We start from the raw sequence: 21,475 nt of genomic DNA on the forward strand, positions 1-21,475 counted from the left end.
AGGCGGGGGGCCGAGGGGGTCTGTGCTCTGGTTGGACATGCAAGGGGAAAATGGCCCCTGTCCTGGGGCCACTCAACTCAGTCTGTCCCAGGCTCTGCCAGGAGGTGACGGAGTTCAGAAAGAATGGGTCGCCGGGGAGTCGGGAGGATGGGACTAGTGGGTCTCCCGTGAAGGGGTGTTGCTGGTCAGGCTTCAGGGAGGGTGGGGAGTGGCCCCTGCCCTAGACCCATGCAATTCAGTCAATCCCAGACTTTGCCCCAGCCTTGGCAGGGCAAAGTCATTAGGAGTCGGGTGAGCAGGCCTGCCAGATGCCAGGAGAGTGGGGCTAGTGGATCTCCCATGAGGAGGAGGTGCCAGTTGGGTTCACAGGCAAGTGAAGGGAATGGCCCCAACCCCAAAGTCACATAACTTAGTCACTGACACCCCGTGAGTCTGCTCAGAGCTCTACACCCTGGCCAAGGCAGCTGACTCCCCTACAGGATGTAAGCTCTGTGGGGGTGAGGGAGTAGGGCGAGAGGGAATCCAGAGGGTGGAGCTATTGCTTTGCCCTAGTCTGATGCCACATGGAGGGGAGTACTCCACCCAAAAAGATGCCATCGGTATTATGGGAGAATGACTCTCCTCATGCAACTCTAGTCTAGTCCTCCCTCCCTCTGCTGGAGCCAAGGGTGAGTGGCTGTGAATGAAATTTTGTGGGTTGGCCCTTTAAGAAGGTGCCTGTGTTTCTAGCAGATAGAATCCCCATTGATTTTCATTGCCAGTGTTATGTGGGTGCCTCTTCCAAGCTCTGGTGCTCTGAGCTGGGGAGTCCAGCTTGGGGTTGAGACCTCACCTGTCTCGGGGAACCACCCACGGCTGAGATATCCCTCCAGGACCTCAGAGCCAGCCTTTTTCGTATCTCTGCCCTTCCTGCCAGTCTTGATTTGGTTTCTTCTGTAAATCCCTGATTATAAGCCTTTTCTTAAGCTAGTCTTGGCCCTGACTGGAGAGGTCAGTTGGTTAGAGCATCATCCAGATATGGCAAGGTGGTGGGTTCGATCCTTGGTCAGGGCACATACAAGAATCAACCAATGAATGCATAAATAAGTGGAACAACAAATCAGTGTTTCTCTTACTCTTTAAAAAAAAAAAGTCAAATTAAAAAAATGACTAGCTAGTCTTCAGTTGGTTATTCAGGATGATCTATAATTTAGTTGTAATTCCAGCTGGTCCACCTACTCTGCCACCATCTTGGATTCTCCTCCCCTTCCCCCCCGCCCCCATACTCCACACCCAGTTTATTAGCAAATTCAGTTGGCAAAGATTGTTCTCTTCTGTGGACTATTGTAAAGCGGTCCATTAGTTAACTTCCTTATTTCCATTGATGTTCTCTACGTCCTTTCTCCACACAACAGTGATCCTTTTAAAAGATGTCAGATCATGTCACTCTTAGGCTTCTAGGTGCTTCTTCATGTGACCTTGTCTTACTTAGTTTCTCATCCTCCAGACTTTCCTCTCCAGCAGGGAGCCTGAATTTCCTACACAGTGGCTCAAAGCTTTAAGAAGGGAGTGATTAGAGCGTCTGGGCTCTGAACTCCCAGAATGTCACTCTCTACATTTTGTTAGTCAAAGCCCAGATTCAAAGGTTAGGACAAACTTGGCCTCTTGATGGAAGAAACAGCATTTGTGTTCAGGGAGGAATGGAGTTGTTTGGAGTCCTCTTTGGAGATTAGCTACCACCACCTAAATGACCTGCGTGATCTAGCTCAGACTACTTACCCAACTTCAGTTCTCCGTGCTCCCTGGGCCTTCTTGTTCCTTGAGCATGCCTGGCAGACTGCCACCCACGACCTTTGCTCTCAAAATTTCCACTTCCTAGACCATTCTTCCCCCATGTAATAAAATGTCCAGTTCCCTATTTCCTTCATGTTTCAGTTCAAGTGTCATCTTTAGGAAAACTATCTCTGATCCCTTAGACTTAAATAACTATATTGTTTTGTTTACTTGCTGCATAACAAATTACCGCAAACTTAGGAAGTTAAAACAACACCAATCCATTAACTCACAGTTCTGTAGGTTGAAGTCTGGCAATGCATGGCTGGGCCCTTGGCTCAGTGTATCACACGGCTGAAATCAAGGGTTGGCCAGGCTGACTTCTCATCTGGAGACTCTGGAGGAAAATTGTCTTCTCCGCTCGTTGTTGTTTGCAGAATTCAGTTCCTTGCCTTTGTAGAATTGAAGTCCCTTTTTCCTTGCTGGCTGTTAGCTCCTAGAGGCTGACTGCATTCCTTGCCACATGGTCTCCTTCCTCTTCTGCAACCAGTTGGGAAAAACTCTGCTTTAAAGAGCTTATTTGATTAGGTCAGATCCACCAGAGTAATCACCTAACCTTAAGGTCAAGTAATTTGGGACCTTAATTAAATCACAGCAGTACCTACATGTTTGTTTGAAAAACTGAGAGAAGATGTGTGTACACCAGCAGCCAAGAATCTTAGGATCATCTTGAAATTTTGTGTGTTCCCTTATCCTGCTTTATTTTTCTTCATAGCATTATAGACATTATATTTTCTGTGTATTTGGTTATGTTTTTAACTTACCATACATACTAGAATATCAGTTTCCCCAATGATAGAGAGTGTTGTTTTTGCTCAGTGTTTTATTCTTAGCACCTAGGACAGTGTTTGACACATTGTAAATGCTCAATTAATAGTTATTGACTAAACCAATTAATAAAAAAGACTTTATAGCATATTTTTTAATCCTTGTCCAAGGATACATTTATTGATTTGAGAGAGAACGGTCGGGGGAGAGAGAAACAAACAGATGTGAGAGAGAAACATCGATCAGTTGCCTACCATACATACCCTGACCAGTGACCGAACCAGAACTGGGGTATGTGCCACAACCAACAGAGCCACACTGGTGAAGGCAATAGCATATAATTTTGATAACACTGGAAATGAGAATTTTTGGAAGGAATGGGTAGATGAAGCATATAAATGTTATTTAAGCTTTAGCTCCAAATTTACCAGCATCTCAAATTATTCATTGGCCTTTCTTTGTATGGAGAATTGACTATTAAGAAAATAAGTTGTCAGTAATTGTATAAACATCTAGTAACTTGTGTATATAAGAAAAAGCAAATTAGCTTTTTTGCTTGCTAGTGTTAACCTAACATGCTTTCAGCTTTTGGTCTTCATCTGTATATCTCCAAATGATGTCTTCCTGTGAACTTTTGGAAATGGGTGCCTAGTCATACGGCAGTATTCCAATTTACCAACTTACTATGGTATTTTTGTGGTTTTCCTTGTAATTGCTATTTATAAACATTCAATTACTAATAGGGTAACAGAGTGAGCTCCGTCATACAGACATAACATAGCATGCAAGACCAGCAAATTATATATTTCCCTCCTTTTCAATACTATGTTTTTCTTAATCCACCCCTTCTACAGACAAAACTCGCCAATGGCACTTCCAGCATGATTGTGCCCAAGCAGCGGAAACTCTCGGCAAGCTATGAGAAGGAGAAGGAACTGTGTGTCAAGTATTTTGAGCAGTGGTCAGAGTCCGATCAAGTGGAATTTGTGGAACATCTTATATCCCAAATGTGTCATTACCAACATGGGCACATAAACTCTTATCTTAAACCTATGCTGCAGAGGGATTTCATAACTGCTTTGCCAGGTATGTCTACGAGTGTTTGTGAGCCATTAATTTGCCTGGAAGATATGTTACAATGGTAATGGTACTGGATCTTCAGCTGTACATCTCTGTTTTTAAAAGTCTTTATTGGCTTGATTTTTACAAACTGAGTCCTTTAATTGCACCTTCTTGGAATATAAATACAAAAAAATCAAACTCTGGAAACAGAAACTCCTCTTTTCCCTATCTTCCCTCTTTTTACCCACATGCCAGTCAACTGCATCTTTTCTAAGGTGTTTTCTGGTTCGAGATGTGTGTTAGTTTCAAGATATGTTAATTTGTTATACTTGGCTTTGGATTTCTAAGAGAGTTTATCAACTCTCCTAGAATAATTAAATTAGAGGGATGAATAAGAAACGCTTTTCAGTATGTTAGAGAGTATCTCAGGATGTAAATTCCAGGCTTTACAGTCTTATTGTACACAGTAATCAAATAGCTATTGTAAAGTGTGTGTGTGTGCGCACGCGCGTTTTAAATCGCATATTTCAGTATATGTGTATACATATATGTATATATGAACACACTTAAGTATCCATACGTGCACACATACATACAGACTTAAAATACTTTGCTTTGGAGGGTGCTCTGGTTGTTTTACTGAATGCCTGGTGGTAATCTAGGACATGACATAGGCAAAGTTTAAAATATAAAAATAAAATTTCCCAGAGCCGCACCATTCAAAGAGAACTATTGATGTGCTAGTAATAGTTTGGCATGTAGCCCTCTTGTTATTTCTAGGCATGTATGTGTATTTCCTTCTAAAGCTGAGATCTTCAGTGTTTGTAACATTTTTTTCTTAGAATTTCTCTTAATGTATTTTCTAAGTATTTGTTCTTCAAACACATACCTTTATAGGATTAATTCTTTGTGATGGTTAACACACATATTATTTAATCTCTTTATTGAACATTAAGGTAGTTTAAAATGTTTTTCCTATTATAAACTATTCTGTAGTGGACATTCTTAGTCAGTAATCTTTTGGGCATCCTAGGGAAAAATACCGGAAGTGAGATTCCTATATTAAAAAAAATGATGAGAATTTTAAGGCATTTATCACATGTGCCAAACTATTGTCTGAGGAAAATATACCAACTTATACCTTCCCTAAAACTGCTTATTACCACTTTGCTTAGTCTTTGCCAATTACAGCTTTTTAAAAAAATTTGTTTTTCCAAAATTGATTTAAATTGCCCTTTAATACAAAAGAAATGCCTGTGTATAACTTAGAAGTAACCCTTTTTAAGCTGAATTTGTACCTGTATCTTTTGTTAAATAGAAGAGAATTCTGCCCCCTCTTCACTAATCGGATTTTTTTTAGCCACAGGCAAACAGTTTTCTTTGTGTGAACAACCTGTGTGTACCTCATTACTGTACTCTGCCCATTCACTGAGACGTGTTACTGTCTCAAGGATATACCGCTAAGTATTGAACAGGAGTTGATTAGACCGCTGTATCCATTTACCTAATACTGATCCCTGGTGTGTATCTGCTGACCACTTTATAAGATATTAAATCATCAGTCTAATACTTTACGTCCATTTTATCTTATACACCTACATCATCTGGCTACATTTAGTAAACCAAACTACTTCAAAAAATGCCTGTAATCCATTAATGTAATGGGTTTGTTGGGAGTGTTAGGTGAAATTACTTCCAAAGACTTATATAGGGACATTGTGAAAGATCAGGGGCAATTTGATGGCAGCCCTTAAAAACACAGGAATAGATTTTGGAAACTTCTGATTGTATAGAAAGTTTCAGTATAAAGATGCAGAATTTGTATCATCACTGTATTTTGCATGAAGAACTAATTATTATATCTTTAATTGGCTTATAATCATGTTCCTTTAATAAGAATGAGGTGACGGATGCCTCCATCTGCTTATGCTTAAATATGAACATGTGATGCCAGCCAAACAAGATTCATTTAATGCTTTCTTTTCTAAATCTGCTGAAAAATGTGACTAATATCCATACAATCTTTATAATTAGAATAATGTTTAAACACATTTGGATTGTTGTTCATGATGTCCAAGTGTGTCTTTGTATGATTCAGGAGGAAGGCACAAAATGAAATGCGGTATTCTTTTCTGTTTATTAAGTTTGTGCCTAAGGGAGTCAGAGTTTGAAGGAGCCCTTCTGCACTGTTTAAGTCTTTAGCAAACCTTCAACATGTAATCCGTAAAGAGAAATAACCTTGAATGTTTTTGTCTCACTTGTGAATTAGAACAGCAGCCAAAAGGTTTATTAGTGCGATCATCCTATTTTATAGGATCTATTCCTTTGAGGCCTCAGCAGAGATTTGAGTGGTAGAGAATTTTAATTGGGAAGCCCATCTAGTTTACGCAGCTCAAGATCTACTTCCACTGGTTTGTTTGTTTTTTTTCTGTACATCCTACAAAATAGACTCTGAAATTCTAACCAAGTTATCTATTGGTCTGGGATTTTTTTTTTTTTTTTTTCATTTTTGGTCAACTGTCATTTAGTTTTTATAGCAGCAACTATTCTCAAATAGTCTTTTTTTTTTTTTTTAAACATCTGAAATTAAACTCATCCTTGAACTTAAACATACCTCTCTGTCTTCCCTCTCGGGATATTCCTATACCAATCTGTATTTCCTTCTTCTCTCCTTTCTGCATGCCCAAAATTCTATAACCCAGCACATTCTGACTTAGTGCCTCTCCCCCAGTACATTTAAAAGATATTTCTTTTACTGAACAGCTTTGGAACTGCAGCAGTAATAGAAACAGAATGAGAAATGGACCTAATATAGAGATTTGGGGGGGTCTGAATCACAGAGTTTGAGATGCCATCCATAGAACATCCCCTAGTGCTGAAATCCATACAGATAGATGTGAATTGTTTTCTGAAATCCTTTTTATTTTTAATGTCTTGGGGGGTTTGCTGGATGTTAGCTTTAACTTCCTTATCTAAAGGAAGATAGAAAATACTGTTCATTTCTGTAACCTTATGGAAAAATTATTGACACTCATTTGACCCAAGTCTCTGAAAAAGAAACTGGACCGCAACAGAAACAGTAATGTGCCTCTATAGAATAAATGCTGTCTTGTTTTAAAGAGCCATTTGTAAAAAATCATTCACCACCTGTGTTGTTCTTCTTTGCCCCCTCTCTCCACCAAAAGCTCGGGGTTTGGATCACATTGCTGAGAACATTCTGTCATACCTGGATGCCAAATCTCTATGTGCTGCTGAGCTTGTGTGCAAGGAATGGTACCGAGTGACATCTGATGGCATGTTATGGAAAAAGCTCATCGAGAGAATGGTCAGGACAGATTCTCTGTGGAGAGGCCTGGCAGAACGAAGAGGGTGGTGAGCCTTTTAACTTTTTTACTATTGTAGAGCTTCAGGACCTGGCCACTCAGTCATTGGAATATTGTTGAAAACAATTTCCATTTTTCACTTAATACAGTGATTTTGCTAGTTTATAGCAAAAAAAAAAGTCAAATAATTGTTCATATACTCGGCAGTTTTTCTTCTGACCAATCACACATAAATGACATAATAATGTGTTAATACCGCTTTGCAAAAAAATAATGAAAAACTGATGAGGCCTCCTGTTTAAAGCATATCCTGTTCTCTGGGCAGAAACAGTATCCTGAAAAAGGGCTGAGGGGCAATTTATAAGGCAAGTAGATGACTTTGAATCACCAAGAGGCCATCAGATTTAGCTTTCCCCTAAAACAGTCCAGGAAAAATAATTTTCTCCTTTAGAAGATTCCTTGCCTTTAGCCCATGCCTGTGGTGTTTTATCACTTTTGTAATCAAAATTCTTTTTATGTCCAATTAGAATAAAAACTATAGCCATCAGAAAATGAAAAATGGAATTTGGTGTAAATAATTGTTTCTTCATAAAGACTTTTTATATTTTCTCAAGATTTTACTGCTTAATCTTAAATTCCTTAAGGCATTACATAGTTAGCAGCCTGAGACTTAAGCAGTTTTGTTATTTTCTTAACTTAATGGTATCATTTTATTAGAACTTCTGGAAGATGTCTTCTATATATAATTTTCTCTCAGAGGATGCCTCTAGAATGTCACTCTAAGAAAGTCAGGTGTGAATATTTCCATAAAATAAAGGTGACATATTAAGTATTTTAGCTGATAGGTATGCACCAGCAAGTATATGTATGCTCAGTGTTATCCAAGCAATTAATTTTACCAGTTGTTTATCTTGGATCATAGAGATTTACAAAACAATTCAGAATGGAGGGTCAGCTTTTCTTAGCACTTTTCATAAAAATATCATTGGCTCTCTTTTTTTATCTTTGAAATTAATTAATATGGAATAAACAAAATGGCCTGTAAATATTATACCAAGTGCTGCAAAAGATTTCTGTCATTCTGGCTATTAGAAAGACTTTAAAATTTCTCTCAAATTTAATTAAAGGAAGCTTAACACAAGGCTATTTAAAAATTGTATCAATGAAAGTTTATTGTTATGTCTCCTTCCCAAATGTTTTTTTGTCATCACTTATTTCATGACATAGAAAAATAGAAACCTTATGAAAGCATAACTTGTTTCACACTTTGGAAATAAACTCTTTATAGTAGGGGAAAAAGCAAAATAGTATATAGTTATATGGTATTCAAAGTCTATCATTTTGTTAAGCTTGCCAAGACCAGCCTTACAAATAGAACAGGTAAGTTGCTTACATGGGAAAATTTTAGGGCAGCTAGGAATGTTTCTCTACCCCTCAGGGGGGAGAAAAAAAGAAAACAAACTCTCCTCCAAATAACTCCTGACCTGGAATTTCTGTTATAGAGATTCATTCCCATAGCTACAAAGGTCTTGTTCTCTGTTAAAGTACACTTAGTTCCCATTTCGACTGTAAAGGACAGTGAACCCTTATCAGGCATTGAGAGTTTACAAAGTCTTTTTTGAAGATAGAACGAGAAATACATGGGCAGATTTTGGCAGATGTATGTGAAAATGCCAAAGATAAAACACAGGCTTCACAATTTTGCTTAGGATTGACACTAAACATAAAGATCTGTTCTGTAAGCTATAAAGGAAAAAAAAAAGATCATTGAAGAGGTGTCTTTTGGCCTTTTAAAAGGGGTATGCGAAGGTATAGCTGAGAAATAATCCAGGATCCAGCTCTAGTTTTCACTTTCCCCCATTTCTTCAACCATAGGAACCCACTCCTGCTCTTTTGAGTATTTGTCAGAGTTCTGGCTATGTTCCTTTGTTTTTGGTCATATTTATCACATTAGCTTGATACAGCCCCATGAAATTACAAATATTTGTCTACCCCATGAAGACCTTTGGCCAGGATGCCCAAGAGTTTCTGTGGCTGCTTCTGTTTTTACATATTGCCTTTCTTCCTGTGTTAAGTGTCCTCCTCACACTTTTTTTAAAAATACAGTCTATAATCAGTCTTTCGTTTCATTTTATTCTTTCAAGTTATCTGACCATGCCTACTATATCAGTAAAGTCTTTCTGTTACACCTTTCCCCAAAGGCTGTCATTGATAGTTCTGTCCACTTCTTCCAACCAAAAATAAGTAAGTACAGTTTTCTAATAAAGCTTTGAGTTTAACTTCCACTTTGCTATTGTCATTTATATCTAGATGAATTTGACAGTCTTACTCTATGACATGAATTTGTCATTTTCTCAAATAATACTGAATATGCCCTCTGTGTTCAGTAATGGTAACTCTTAAAAGTATAATAAAAGACAACTTGGGAAAAGTCCATTTTCTTAATCAGCAGATCACATTTTATGATACATTCTGAGTTTAATATTTAGCATTTATCAAGTACTCACACTTTCAGAGGTTCTACCCTTTCCATATAGCAGTGGTCCCTGTTGTCAAAGAGCTTCCATTGTAAAAGGTTTTGACTTATACATATGGACTGAGAAACCCGTTTTTAATACCTAGCCACCTTTTTTTGTAGTACCTTTGATTTGAAGAAATTCAGATACTTTAGCAAGTCATGGTAGCTACAGTGCAGTAGAAAATGAGATCTAAGGTTTATATGATTTCTCTTTCCTTGGGATGTAGAGATAGTTTCATTGCTTACGAAGAAAATCTTAGGGTGTCTGTGTATAATTGCCAGAGATTAAAAGGAGGACAGGAATCGCTGAGGATCAGTGGGCACTGAGGGAGACATCAAAGTAGTTAAAGAGTGTGGGACCTGAAGTCAGACTTAGATTCAAATCTCAGCCCTGCACACTAGCTGTGTGACCTTGGCAAGTTACTTAACCTCCCTGACCTTTGATTTCTTTATCTATAAAATTAATATAGTGATTCCTACCTCATTAAATGATGTTGAGGTTGAAATTTTTATAATTATTAGCCAGATTTAGGATCTCTTCATTCAAAATCTGTTGTTTGTCTGCAATGTGTTTTTAGAGTAAGATTGTTTAGAGAAGAGTACTCTTAAGCCAGAATTATTTCAGTATATCTTGTTTAGCCCTTTTCTTTATGTTGGTGTATCCTGTTGCTTGCTTCTTTGTCCCTTTTTAAAAACTATTATTTTAGCTTCCCCTTTGCAGATTTTTTAAAAAGATTTATTGATTGATTGATTTAGAGGGAAAGGACCTGGCCTGCAACCCAGGCATGTGCCCTGACTGGGAATCGAACCAGTGACCCTTTGGTTTGCAGACTGGCACACAATCCACTGAGCCACACCAGCCAAGGCTCCATTGCAGATTTCCCTTTCCATATTAACACACAAGTCAGAGCCGGCAGCTACCTTCCTGATAGGAAATTTTCTCAACTAATTTTCAAGGTGTAATAGGAAGAGGGCAGGGGAGAAGCGCTCCTGGAGACATCGAACAATTAATTATATTGTAATGGAGCTATAGAGGGAAGAGTGGATGACTGGCCCAGAGAAAACATGATTTCTCTGGTGCCAGGATTACACTCAGAGGCATTTCTGCCTATCTCCACTTTGCAAGGCACGGTGCCAGTGAGAACAGCAGTTAGTACACCCATAGTGGGGTTTACTAGCTTCCACACCGTGTTTGGTGGGTTCTTAACTTCAGGATAAGGAATTAAATTTTTTACCCAGCAGGAAGTGATTGCCATTTACTGATTTTTTTTTTGTAGCAAAGATCTAGCTTGGGATATGGGTATTCCAAACATGTGCTGTCATAAGGAAGGAGATGCTAACAAATGTTGCTCACTGGAATCAGGGAAAGGCAGTAAAATGCATGTATGTATGTACATAGCCAGGAACACACCTGTGCAAGTCAGCTTCATGCCTTAGACTTGACGGCACAGTGCTTTTAGGCATTTCTTTTTATCTTCTTCCATACCTGCTTTGGAACACTCCTGTGATCCCTTTGTTTTCTGTGCAAATGAACTGAATTGCTCCTCTTAAAACATAGCTACACTGATCACCAACCAGCAACCTGGGTGTCTGAGTTGCCAACACACCTTAACCCACATAAATGAAAACAAAAAAGGTATTCTCCATGACAGTGAGGCATTCCTGCCATGCCAGGCTCCACTGACTAGCAGTTTTCCTCAGTCAAGAAAAGACTGAGGGGCCTGCACCTGGTTCAAAGGTAGTAGTTACCATCACAAACAACATTTTCAAAACATAAGGCCAGTCAATCTGTCAATCCAGAGGTCTGACAGACCCGTGGATGAATTCTGATTAAACATATTTCATTTATCTGACATTATAATATTCCTGAAGACCTGATACTCACGTATTCTACAATGGAAATCAATCACTATGTTTCACACGAAAGCAAATCAATGTCGGCCCAGTTCCTTAGAGCCCGGAAAGTTACCCCTTGAGGTGGAACTCCTGAAATTGGACTTAACTTCACACCTCTCTAGGCTAGTTATGGAGACTGTTTGGAATGGTAATTGTGAAAATACTTTGAAGAAATATGAAGCTCCTTGCGAATCCATATTGTGATTTTTATTGGGAAATATTTGTTGTTTTTTAGGGGACAATATTTATTCAAAAATAAACCTCCTGATGGGAATGCTCCTCCCAACTCTTTTTACAGAGCACTTTATCCTAAAATTATACAAGACATTGAGGTAAGAATCTATGTATATTTGGATATTTACCAAATATTAGAGAGCCAACAACATTCTTCAGTAACAGCATTGTTACAGCAAACCTGTTAAGGTTTATTGATATGGGTTGAAAAACAGTTTCTTTGTAAAAGAACGGAGTAAGTAAAATATAGTATATTGTGCTTAAAAGTTGTTCACTGATGCATAGATCAGAGAGAAAGACTACGATGTCTTTATGTAGCAGCAGTGAGACTGCTAAAGTTGCTCTCTTAACCTGATACTCAGATATCTATCTTCTGACTTGAGCCTCCATGGAAGGTCACTGGTAGGAATGGCCACCACATAGGTAGGGCGAGCCCTGAGTACATAAGCTCATGGGGCTCGTAGTTTGCCCTCTGTTGGTGAGCATTCTCTTTCCACCGGGTTTAGTATTTAATTGAGTGAATTATATGCAGGAGAATTCTAGGAAATAAATGCTTAATTACAAATGGAAAAATGTTTTATAATTTTCAATAGTGGCTTTTTTAAAACAAGTTTTTAGTTTGCCTTAAGTTCTATATAGTCAGTAGAGTGAAGCATTGAGCATATATCATCGGTTGCCATGAATGACAGATAAGAGTTTATTTCTGGTCCCTTCCTAATTACTGCCTCTTTACCATTCCTTCTTCTCAGACGATAGAATCTAATTGGAGATGTGGAAGACATAGTTTACAGAGAATCCACTGCCGAAGTGAAACAAGCAAAGGAGTTTACTGTTTACAGTATGATGATCAAAAGATAGTCAGCGGCCTTCGAGACAACACTATCAAGGTGAGTTTTCTTCCGTTGTGGGAAGGTAGCTGAAGAAGCGAGAGTGACCACATTCATAAAACTATCCAAAGCATATTCTAAGTATTATTTCCAGGAAGTAAGTGAGCATTTTAGATTGTCTCTAGTCCCAAAGCCAAAATCATTTCCCCAAAGGACAGATACCTGCTTCCCCCAGAAGAGCATCCAAATAGATTGCTAAATTCTCCTCTTGAAGTGCACTGAATGGGCTCTTACTCTGGGCCCTCACATAATTATAGGCTACCCCCTATTCCTTAATGAAAAGGATAAAGTCTGCATTAGTACCGAAGCCACATATACATAGGCGCTTAGCTATACCTAGAGAAAAGAATGCATTCCACACTACTCCAGGCTTTGATTCTTTGGGGGAATCAAACACATAATAGAGCCAGCAAGTCTCTGCAGCACCCCATTATCACAGTGATCAAAAGGATCTTGTTTGCCATCCTAGATCTGGGATAAAAGCACATTGGAATGCAAGCGAATTCTCACAGGCCACACGGGTTCTGTCCTGTGTCTCCAGTATGACGAGAGGGTGATCATAACTGGATCATCGGATTCCACGGTCAGGTAGAAAATTTCAAATGATCCTTTGAACTCTGAAATACCAGATCCGCTCTGTTCTTTGTCATAGATAGTAACTGTATATATCTGCATGAACACAGTTCTGAAACTTCATAACTAAAGAAGAATAAACCATCAGCTCCCCCCATCACTGTGTCAATCTAGAACTAGAAAACTTGAATTAGGAATGATTAAGGTAAGTTTACATTTTTGTACATTTAAGAAACCTCACGGTCTATTTTAATTTGTGGGAATCATCCATTATAAAAACTTGGTAAACCTTGCATTCCTTACAAAAACCACTTCACAAGGGAATGACATGACAGGAACGAAGCCTGCCTTTCAGGCAGTTATAGCCGCAGCGCAGGCGTGCGTTCTCTCCTCGAAAATGTGTGCAGGTGAGCGGCGCTCTCTTTGCCAACCCCTCCCCTGCTGTCCCTGCAGTTTTTAATTGCAAGCTTCACTCAGGGAGGGGCCTTCAATTTCCAGAGGCATTAGTGATTTGATGACACAGCCATTATGCTGCTGGAGTCCAGTGTAGCTTGAGTTCTGGGTACCAGAAGCACTGCTGGAAACCTCTGTTAGGAATTTTGCCTCGAGCTAAAGAATTTAGCAAACATAATGCATGAAAAGTAACTTTTTTTAAAGTAGGGGGGAAAAAGCAGTTGACTGCATTGTTAGATTCTCTGAAGTTAAATGTTTACCATTCCCAGTTATCCTCTGTGAATAGAAAAGGCTGTTCTTGTTTCTTGTCTTTTGACTTAAAGGCATTGCAAACTCAGTTCTTACAGTTATCGACATTTAACATTTATTGGTGCATGTAGAGTGCCTCAAGGAAGCTGAGACAGTGTAGAGGCTATCATCATATATAGGAAAAAGGAAAAAATGATTTTCTGAAAAAGGGGGTTAAACTGGAAAAGGAAATGTGTTATAAAAGCCAGAGTAAATATACAAAAATAGAGTAATCAAAGTCAAATACTGTATCTCATCACACAAAATTCTCATGCTATCCAAGGGTCCCATGCTCTGCTGTGATGCCCATATTTACAGTGGGTAGCTATTCTTGATCCCAACCCCCATTCAAAGCACAGAAGTGAGGTCTTAGGCTTAGGGTCTGGTAACCTTGGGCTTTGACCTCTGTGGTGAAATCCAAGATCCAGAATCATCAAACTCAAATCCATAGTACTAACTAAATCAGCCTGTTATGGAAGCTTCTTGGCCTGTATCAGTTCTAGTTTCTGAGGGCTATCCATAGGACGCTAATGCTCCTATTATTAATCAGATTCCCAGTTTTAAACGTATCTTATCGATGACATCAGGTTGAGTGTCAGAAGTTTTATAATAATCTTGAGATCTGGATCCAAGGAGTAGGTGATGGTGGCTGCTACCTCATTCCTACTCCTCACACTTGCCCACATTTCAAATAGTGCGCCTTAAGCATTTCACATTGGCGGCATCCCATCTCCTTCCTTTTCCCAGTCTTCCCAGTCCAGCCCTCTACCTACCAGTTCCTTGTGGTCCACCTGTATTCTGTACCTCAGTTCAGCTTCTAAGCTGCAGAAGAAGGGTAGGGTGTAGCACTCCCTATGAAGATGGAGCAGGAGGGGTGGGAAGAGCAGTGATCAAACACTGGTCATAGATCGTAGCATCAGTACCATCAAAATCTCAGAGAGCCTTCTTAATGTTGTTTGTTCCAGAGTGTGGGATGTAAATACAGGTGAAATGCTAAACACGTTGATTCATCATTGTGAAGCAGTTCTGCACTTGCGTTTCAATAATGGCATGATGGTGACCTGCTCCAAGGACCGTTCCATTGCTGTATGGGATATGGCCTCCCCAACTGACATCACCCTCCGGAGGGTGCTAGTCGGACACCGAGCGGCCGTCAATGTTGTAGACTTTGACGACAAATACATTGTTTCTGCATCTGGAGATAGGACTATAAAGGTAAAAGACATTTTCAGTAAGTCCCCAACTTTAGGGGAATTCATGTGGGAAAACCTGACCAAGGACTATTTCATATTGAAACACCACTGTAGGCTAATTTAGTATTTCATTAATATACTAGTCTGTGTGTAAAAAGGTAATGAATGAGACAATCTGTGTGGCAATGTTTTCTTAAAGATTTTATTTATTTATTTTTAGTGAGAGGGGAAGGGAGGTAGAAAGAGGGAGAGAAACATCTGCGTGCAAGAGACATTGATCAGTTGCCTCTCACATGCCCCCAGCTGGGGACCTGGCCTGCAACCCGTGCATGTGCCCTGACCAGGAATCTAACCAGTGACCTTTTGGTTTGTGGGACGATGCCAGATGGCACTGAGCTATACCAGTCAGGGGAAGTTCTATGACAATTTTGGTTAGGTATTTTATTATTATAAATCAGCAATTTTCAACCATGTGCCACAAAAATTTTTAGAACATGCAATACCTGACTATTTAATCAGGATGACTGACCCCTTTTCCCTTAAATTATCAAATTAAAAAATGACAATAGCCAACACAACAATAGCCATAATTTTGATTCAATATGAATCAAAATTATACCAATTTTTTATTGTCGGGTCATAAAAAATATTTTTTGGGTGTGCTGCAGAATTTTAGTAATTAGTTTGTGTGCCATGAGATGAAAAAGATTGACAACTGGTGCTATAAATAATGATGAGTGTAAAAAAGGCAGCGGTAAATTTAGGTTCAAGAAAATTTGTCTGTAAGACCAGATTAACACCATGAGAGTAAATCAATCTGAGGAATCCTCATATTATAGCAGCGAGCTGCAAATTAGCCCCATGTTACTGTGATTCACACTTGTCATTGGTTTGGTTTGTTTTGAGAAGTCGATTTGGTTCAGTCCTGTTTTCTGCTTCTCCAAGACTCCACTTGCCCTGTGTTTAACTAGTGAAAGCATAAATCAGTTGCCAAATGCCGTTTTCTGTTTCAGGTATGGAACACAAGTACTTGTGAATTTGTAAGGACCTTAAATGGACACAAACGCGGCATCGCCTGTTTGCAGTACAGAGACAGGCTGGTCGTTAGTGGCTCATCTGACAACACTATCAGGTGAGCGGCTGGTGCCCTTGCCCAGAAGGGATCAATATTATCCTGCCATTCATTCTGTGCGCAGTTCAAACAAATCTTCGACTGTGTTATGTTTATAATAAAATGTTTTTCCTTTCTGTAGCTTCTCGGAGGTCAAAAGTTTGCCCCAAGCAGACAGGCAGCACAGCATAGCCTTTTGTTGATGTGTTTCCTTCCTATAATAGTTTTATCATTGGATAGACCTATTTAATAGGTACTGCCTGAATGAGGAAGTGGGCAAGAGAGTTAAGTAGATTCAGGTTGAAAGCCTTTCTCTTTAAATTTCACCTGTCTACATGGAAAATGCTAACAAATAGCTAAAGGCCGTTTCTCTCTGCCACTGTTTTAAAAAAAAAAGAAACAAAATTTGTTTCCCTACTAGAAAGTGTGCATTTTGTTTTCTTAGCATTGCCTAATTGGCCAGAGAGTTACCAGTCTTTGAAATGATAAAGAATTCACAAACTGAAGTATTTCTGGTGTTTTCTCTTCATGAAAATGAACGACACAGATATGAATTGTATTTGGATGATTTATCAATCCTCTCTATTCCTTCAAAGAATTACTGACAGGATGAAAACGCCATTTAAAGAAACAACAGATAGAGCTATTGTATCTAAGGAGATTATCATTCCTAGAAATCATTTGGATTGGTCTGAAAGCATATAGTTTTTGTATATTATTATGTAAAAGTTTTTGAGAACTTACTTTGCATTACCATTATATAAGAAAGACTGCCCTCGCCAGCAGGTGAAAGCAGAGAGTGTCCTCAGTGAGAGAGGCAGGCGTGCTCTGTGAGGGCGGGCTCTCCCTGCCTTTTTCATCTCATTTTTATTGGTGATTTCAGGAAGCATTACTTTTCTTAGCTGGTCATTTTCTTCACAGGCAGCTATGTGCATTGAATTCATCCTTTTTATGCCTTGGAGACCCTGGTTACAGAATTGTATAAAACATTGTGCTTTGAAAATATATACTGTTTTGAACTTAAATCATACATATTTCTACCTGACTTATATGGCAGATAGGAAATAAATTACATTGAAAGCAGTACATTTTTGTTGGGTGTTGATTTATTCTATTTTTGTGGATTTTTTAAAAAAACATGGAAGTATAGTATTTTAACATTCCAACCTTCAGAAAGAATAAGCGAAAATTCACTTGACTCAATTTTCTTTTCCAGATTATGGGACATAGAATGTGGTGCATGTTTACGAGTATTAGAAGGCCATGAGGAATTGGTGCGCTGTATTCGATTTGATAACAAGAGGATAGTTAGTGGGGCCTATGATGGGTGAGTTCGCATTTACATCTGAATCCCCCCTGCCTCAGGATGTTAAATTAGCCTTTCCCTATCTCTAAATTATAGACGGACACAATACAACAGCTCTTTTGTCAAATCTAGGTGTTCACCTCTCTTTTGTTTACTCTTTTGCAAAATATTCTTCCCAATTTTTTAATTGCACTTGCTTACTCATGACTTTTATTGGTATGAGGGTTTTGGTTATATATTTGTCTGTTTTTCCCTATACTACAAAGAATTGGACAAATCCAGTATAACAAGATATGCATATAAAACAGTGATTTACTAATAAATTAAAACATTGGAGAGTGATATTTATGAGGCTTAGTATGGTAGGATCTTAAATTTTTATACCTTTGAATGATTCCAGAAAGTACAGCTCCCTTCACTTCTAACATTTCAGTTACAATAAGTTCAACAATCTTTATTTTATTCAGTCTAATTTCCAGTGTGTATAGAATCCATTCATGTTGTGGATGGACCCCAAGTCTAGCAATGCCAAGCACAGAGTAAATTCTTACAAAAGTATATTTGCTTGTGAAGGCCTCATTATCATTTCGTCTTGTCAAGGTACCTGATTTGGGGGAGTACAGAGCTACAGTCACATATTGGCAGCTTTTTAAATATCAGAAACTAACTTTATAACTTTATCTTAGCATATGAACTGGCTATACTGATATATTAAGATGGTTCAAGTGGCAGGAAGTGTAGCAGACCTGTCTCTTCTGCTTTGAGTCAGCCATCACTCTCATACCCTTGGCAGATTGTTCAGGATGTAATGACATGTTCCAGCAGGTCCAAGGTTATGTTTTCTCATTTCCATGGTTTTGATCTGTACCCACCTCTCTTGGGTTTTGTCTGTTATTTTTCATGAGGACACATGACCTGTAATTAATTTTTGGAAGGGCTCAGCTTTTCTTATTTAAATCAAAATATGCGGATTTGTTTATATAACCTCCAGAATTCTTTAAATGGACCCAGTCCTCTGGTACATGTGACCTGTGCCATTCTTAGAACTGACCAAAAAAGAAGACGCCTCAGAATTATAGGCTTCTAGTCTAAGTGATCTCTTATATTATTAAAAGGTCTAATGTATAAAATATGCTCTTAGCTCCAAAGTATGATGTAACTTTACCATTCACTATCTTTATCATTTTTGTTAAAACTAACCTGTTTCTCATTTTTAGGTTAATCACATCCATTTCCCCCTATTAAGACTAATAACCTCTATTCAAGAACGAATATAAGAACCAAGTCTCCAAAATAAAAAAGTTTTTATATATTCCTGTGAGCTGCATTTATCATATAAACTATATTCACCATATATATTTATCGCCATGACTTTTTTCTGTTCTTCCTGTGCTCCCTTACTTTTGCTTTTAACAAAGACTTTTGTCCCCTTTTTGATCTTTAGAAAAATTAAAGTGTGGGATCTTGTAGCTGCTTTGGACCCCCGGGCTCCTGCAGGGACTCTCTGTCTACGGACCCTTGTGGTAAGTCTTGCTGTTTAAAGGGGGTTAGAGGGTAGGAAGGAGAAGAGGTTAAACAGTGATGTGCTATAGAATACAGATCTGGATTTGATAGTTAGAACCTCACAAAACCTACTACTAAGTGGAAAGGCAACTAATACGTGATAATAAAATATGTTTATATAGCACCTTTCTTCCAAAAGTGCTTTAGAGACTATATATGGAGAGAAATGTGGCAGCTGTTTAACAGCTGCACAGCAACTCTACACATCAGTTTAATACAGGAAGTGAATAAGAATTCTGTATCCACCAGAAACAGTAGGGGGTACTTAGGGAGAAGGAACATAATTACTCAAACTGGAACCTGTCCAGAATCTGAGGACCTGCACACCTGTGCCTACAAAAAGTGCCATGGGAGTCTGCATGAACCCCCTGGTCAGGCCCTATTTCTGCATACTGTTCAAGGCATGCTGCCGCCAGCAACTTGAATCCCATCTTTTTTATTCCTTGTATACTCCCTTGCCTGAACATCTTGTCATTTTGAAAAAAAGTGACTCAAAAGGACTAATGTCACTTTCGAAAGCACTAAATTCTTCATCATGCTGTTTGCCAAAGGCCTGGATTAGAAAATGTCCTAAAGTTAAAAGCTGCTTCCATTAGAAAAAGATTAGGTGGGGCACTGGGGAAGGCAGAGTCTTTTGCCAGGGAAAAGATGTGAGCAAGCATTTGAAGCCCCAGTGTTCTGAATCCGGGCTCAACATGTAGGCAGTCTCTGCTCTGGAAAAGAGAGACATATTTCTTTATCTTCCTTGTTGGATTTAAAGCTCATTCTTTCAGTTCCAAATATGCTTTACCTTCACATTTCACACATTTTAAAAAAATACATACTGTCATTACTGTAAGTCTGGTTTTTAAAGTATAATTTACAGCCGTGGCTGGTGTGGCTCAGTGGGTTGAGCGCTGGCCTGCAAACCAAAAGTTCACTGGTTTGATTCCCAGTCGCTGGTCTCCAGTTTGGGGCATGCAAGAGGCAACCAATCAGTGTTTCTCTTGCACATCGATGTTTTTCTCCCTCTCTTTCTCCCTCCCTTCCCCTCTCTAAAAAATAAATAAATAAAATAACAAAGAAAACTAAATGGGGAGACCTGCCTGGTGTGGCTCAGTGGATTGAGTGCTGGCCTGCAAACCAAAAGGTTGCTGGTTCTGTTCCCAGTTTCAGGGCAGATGACTGGGTTGTGGGCCTGGTCCCTAGTAGGAAGCATGCAAGAGGCAGTCCGTCGATGTATCTCCTGCACATTGATGTTTCTCTCCCTCCCTTTCTCCCTTCCTTCTCCTCTCTCTAAAAGTAAATAAATAAAATCTTTAAAAAAAAGAAAAAACTAAATGGGGAAAAATGTTTTAAAAAAATAAAGCATACTTTACATATGGAAAAATTTGTCCATTTTTAGTGTACTACTTTATTTTGTTTTAATTACATTTTATTGATTATGCTATTACAGTTGTCATGATTTGTCTGCCTTTGCTCTCCTCCATCTGCACCTACCACTCCCTCAGGCAGTCCCCCGTGTCCACCCCCCATTGTTCATGTTCACAGGTCATGTGATTAAGTTCTTTGGTTTGTTCCCTTTCCTATACAATATTTTACATCCCCATAGCTATTCTGTAACTACCTATTTGTACTTCTTTTTTTTTTTTAAAGATTTTATTTATTTATTTTCAGAGAAGGGAAGGAGGGGAAAAAGAGAGGGAGAGAAACATCACTGTGTGGTTGCATCTCGCGCGCCCCCCACCAGGGACCAGGCCTACAACCCAGGCATGTGCCCTGCACTGGGAATTGAACCAGCAACCCTTTGGTTCGAAGGCTGGCACTCAATCCACTGAGCCACCCCAGCCAGGGCCCTATTTGTACTTCTTAATCCCCTCACCTCTCAGCCATTCTCCTTCACTCCTCCTCCCATCTCTTTATCTTTAACCTTTGGCATTTTAATTATGATGTGTCTTGGAATGAGCCTCTTTGTGTCCATCTTGTTTGGGACTCTCTGTGCTTCCTGGACTTGCATGTCTGTTTCCTTCACCAAATTAGGGAAGTTTTCTTTCATTATTTTTTCAAATAGATTTCCAATTTCTTGTTCTTTCTCTTCTTCTGGCACCCCTATGAAGTGAGTGTTGGAGTACTTGAAGTTGTCCCACAGGCTGCTTCCACTACCCTCAGTTTTGGTTTTTTTTTAATTCTCTTTTCTTCTTGTTCTTCTGATTGGTTGTTTTTGGCTTCCTTCTGTTCCAAATCATTGATTTGATTCTCGGCTTCATCTACTCTACTGTTGTTTCCCTATAAATTGTTCTTTTTATCAGTTAGTGTATCCTTCATTTCTGGCTGGATCTTTTTTATATGGCTGAGGTCCTCACTAAGTTCCTTAAGCATCCTTATAATCAGTGTTTTGAACTCTGCATCTGATAGATTGCTTATCTCCATTTCATTTAGCTCTTTTTCTGGAGTTTTGATCTGTTCTTTCATTTGGGCCATGTTTCTTTGTCTCCTCATTGTGGCAGCC

The 21,475-nt window shown here is 39.0% G+C and overlaps 1 protein-coding gene across 4 annotated transcripts in view; it reads left to right on the forward strand.

Annotated features, from left to right (window-relative positions):
• Positions 1–21,475, forward strand: part of BTRC (beta-transducin repeat containing E3 ubiquitin protein ligase) — a 175,488-nt gene that overhangs the window by 141,252 nt on the left and 12,761 nt on the right. For all 4 annotated transcript variants that reach the window (XM_054581387.1, XM_054581388.1, XM_054581390.1 and 1 more), the window contains 9 exons: positions 3,435–3,666; positions 6,828–7,014; positions 11,615–11,711; positions 12,363–12,500; positions 12,970–13,088; positions 14,780–15,029; positions 16,021–16,139; positions 17,335–17,445; positions 18,869–18,947. In XM_054581387.1, the coding sequence (XP_054437362.1) occupies positions 3,435–3,666; positions 6,828–7,014; positions 11,615–11,711; positions 12,363–12,500; positions 12,970–13,088; positions 14,780–15,029; positions 16,021–16,139; positions 17,335–17,445; positions 18,869–18,947 (1,332 nt within the window). The remainder of the gene's footprint in view (positions 1–3,434; positions 3,667–6,827; positions 7,015–11,614; positions 11,712–12,362; positions 12,501–12,969; positions 13,089–14,779; positions 15,030–16,020; positions 16,140–17,334; positions 17,446–18,868; positions 18,948–21,475) is intronic.

Source organism: Pteronotus mesoamericanus, unplaced genomic scaffold, assembly GCF_021234165.1.
Source record: "Pteronotus mesoamericanus isolate MK-2021 breed Mesoamerican mustached bat unplaced genomic scaffold, CSHL_Meso_final contig_657, whole genome shotgun sequence".
NCBI lineage: Eukaryota > Metazoa > Chordata > Mammalia > Chiroptera > Mormoopidae > Pteronotus > Pteronotus mesoamericanus.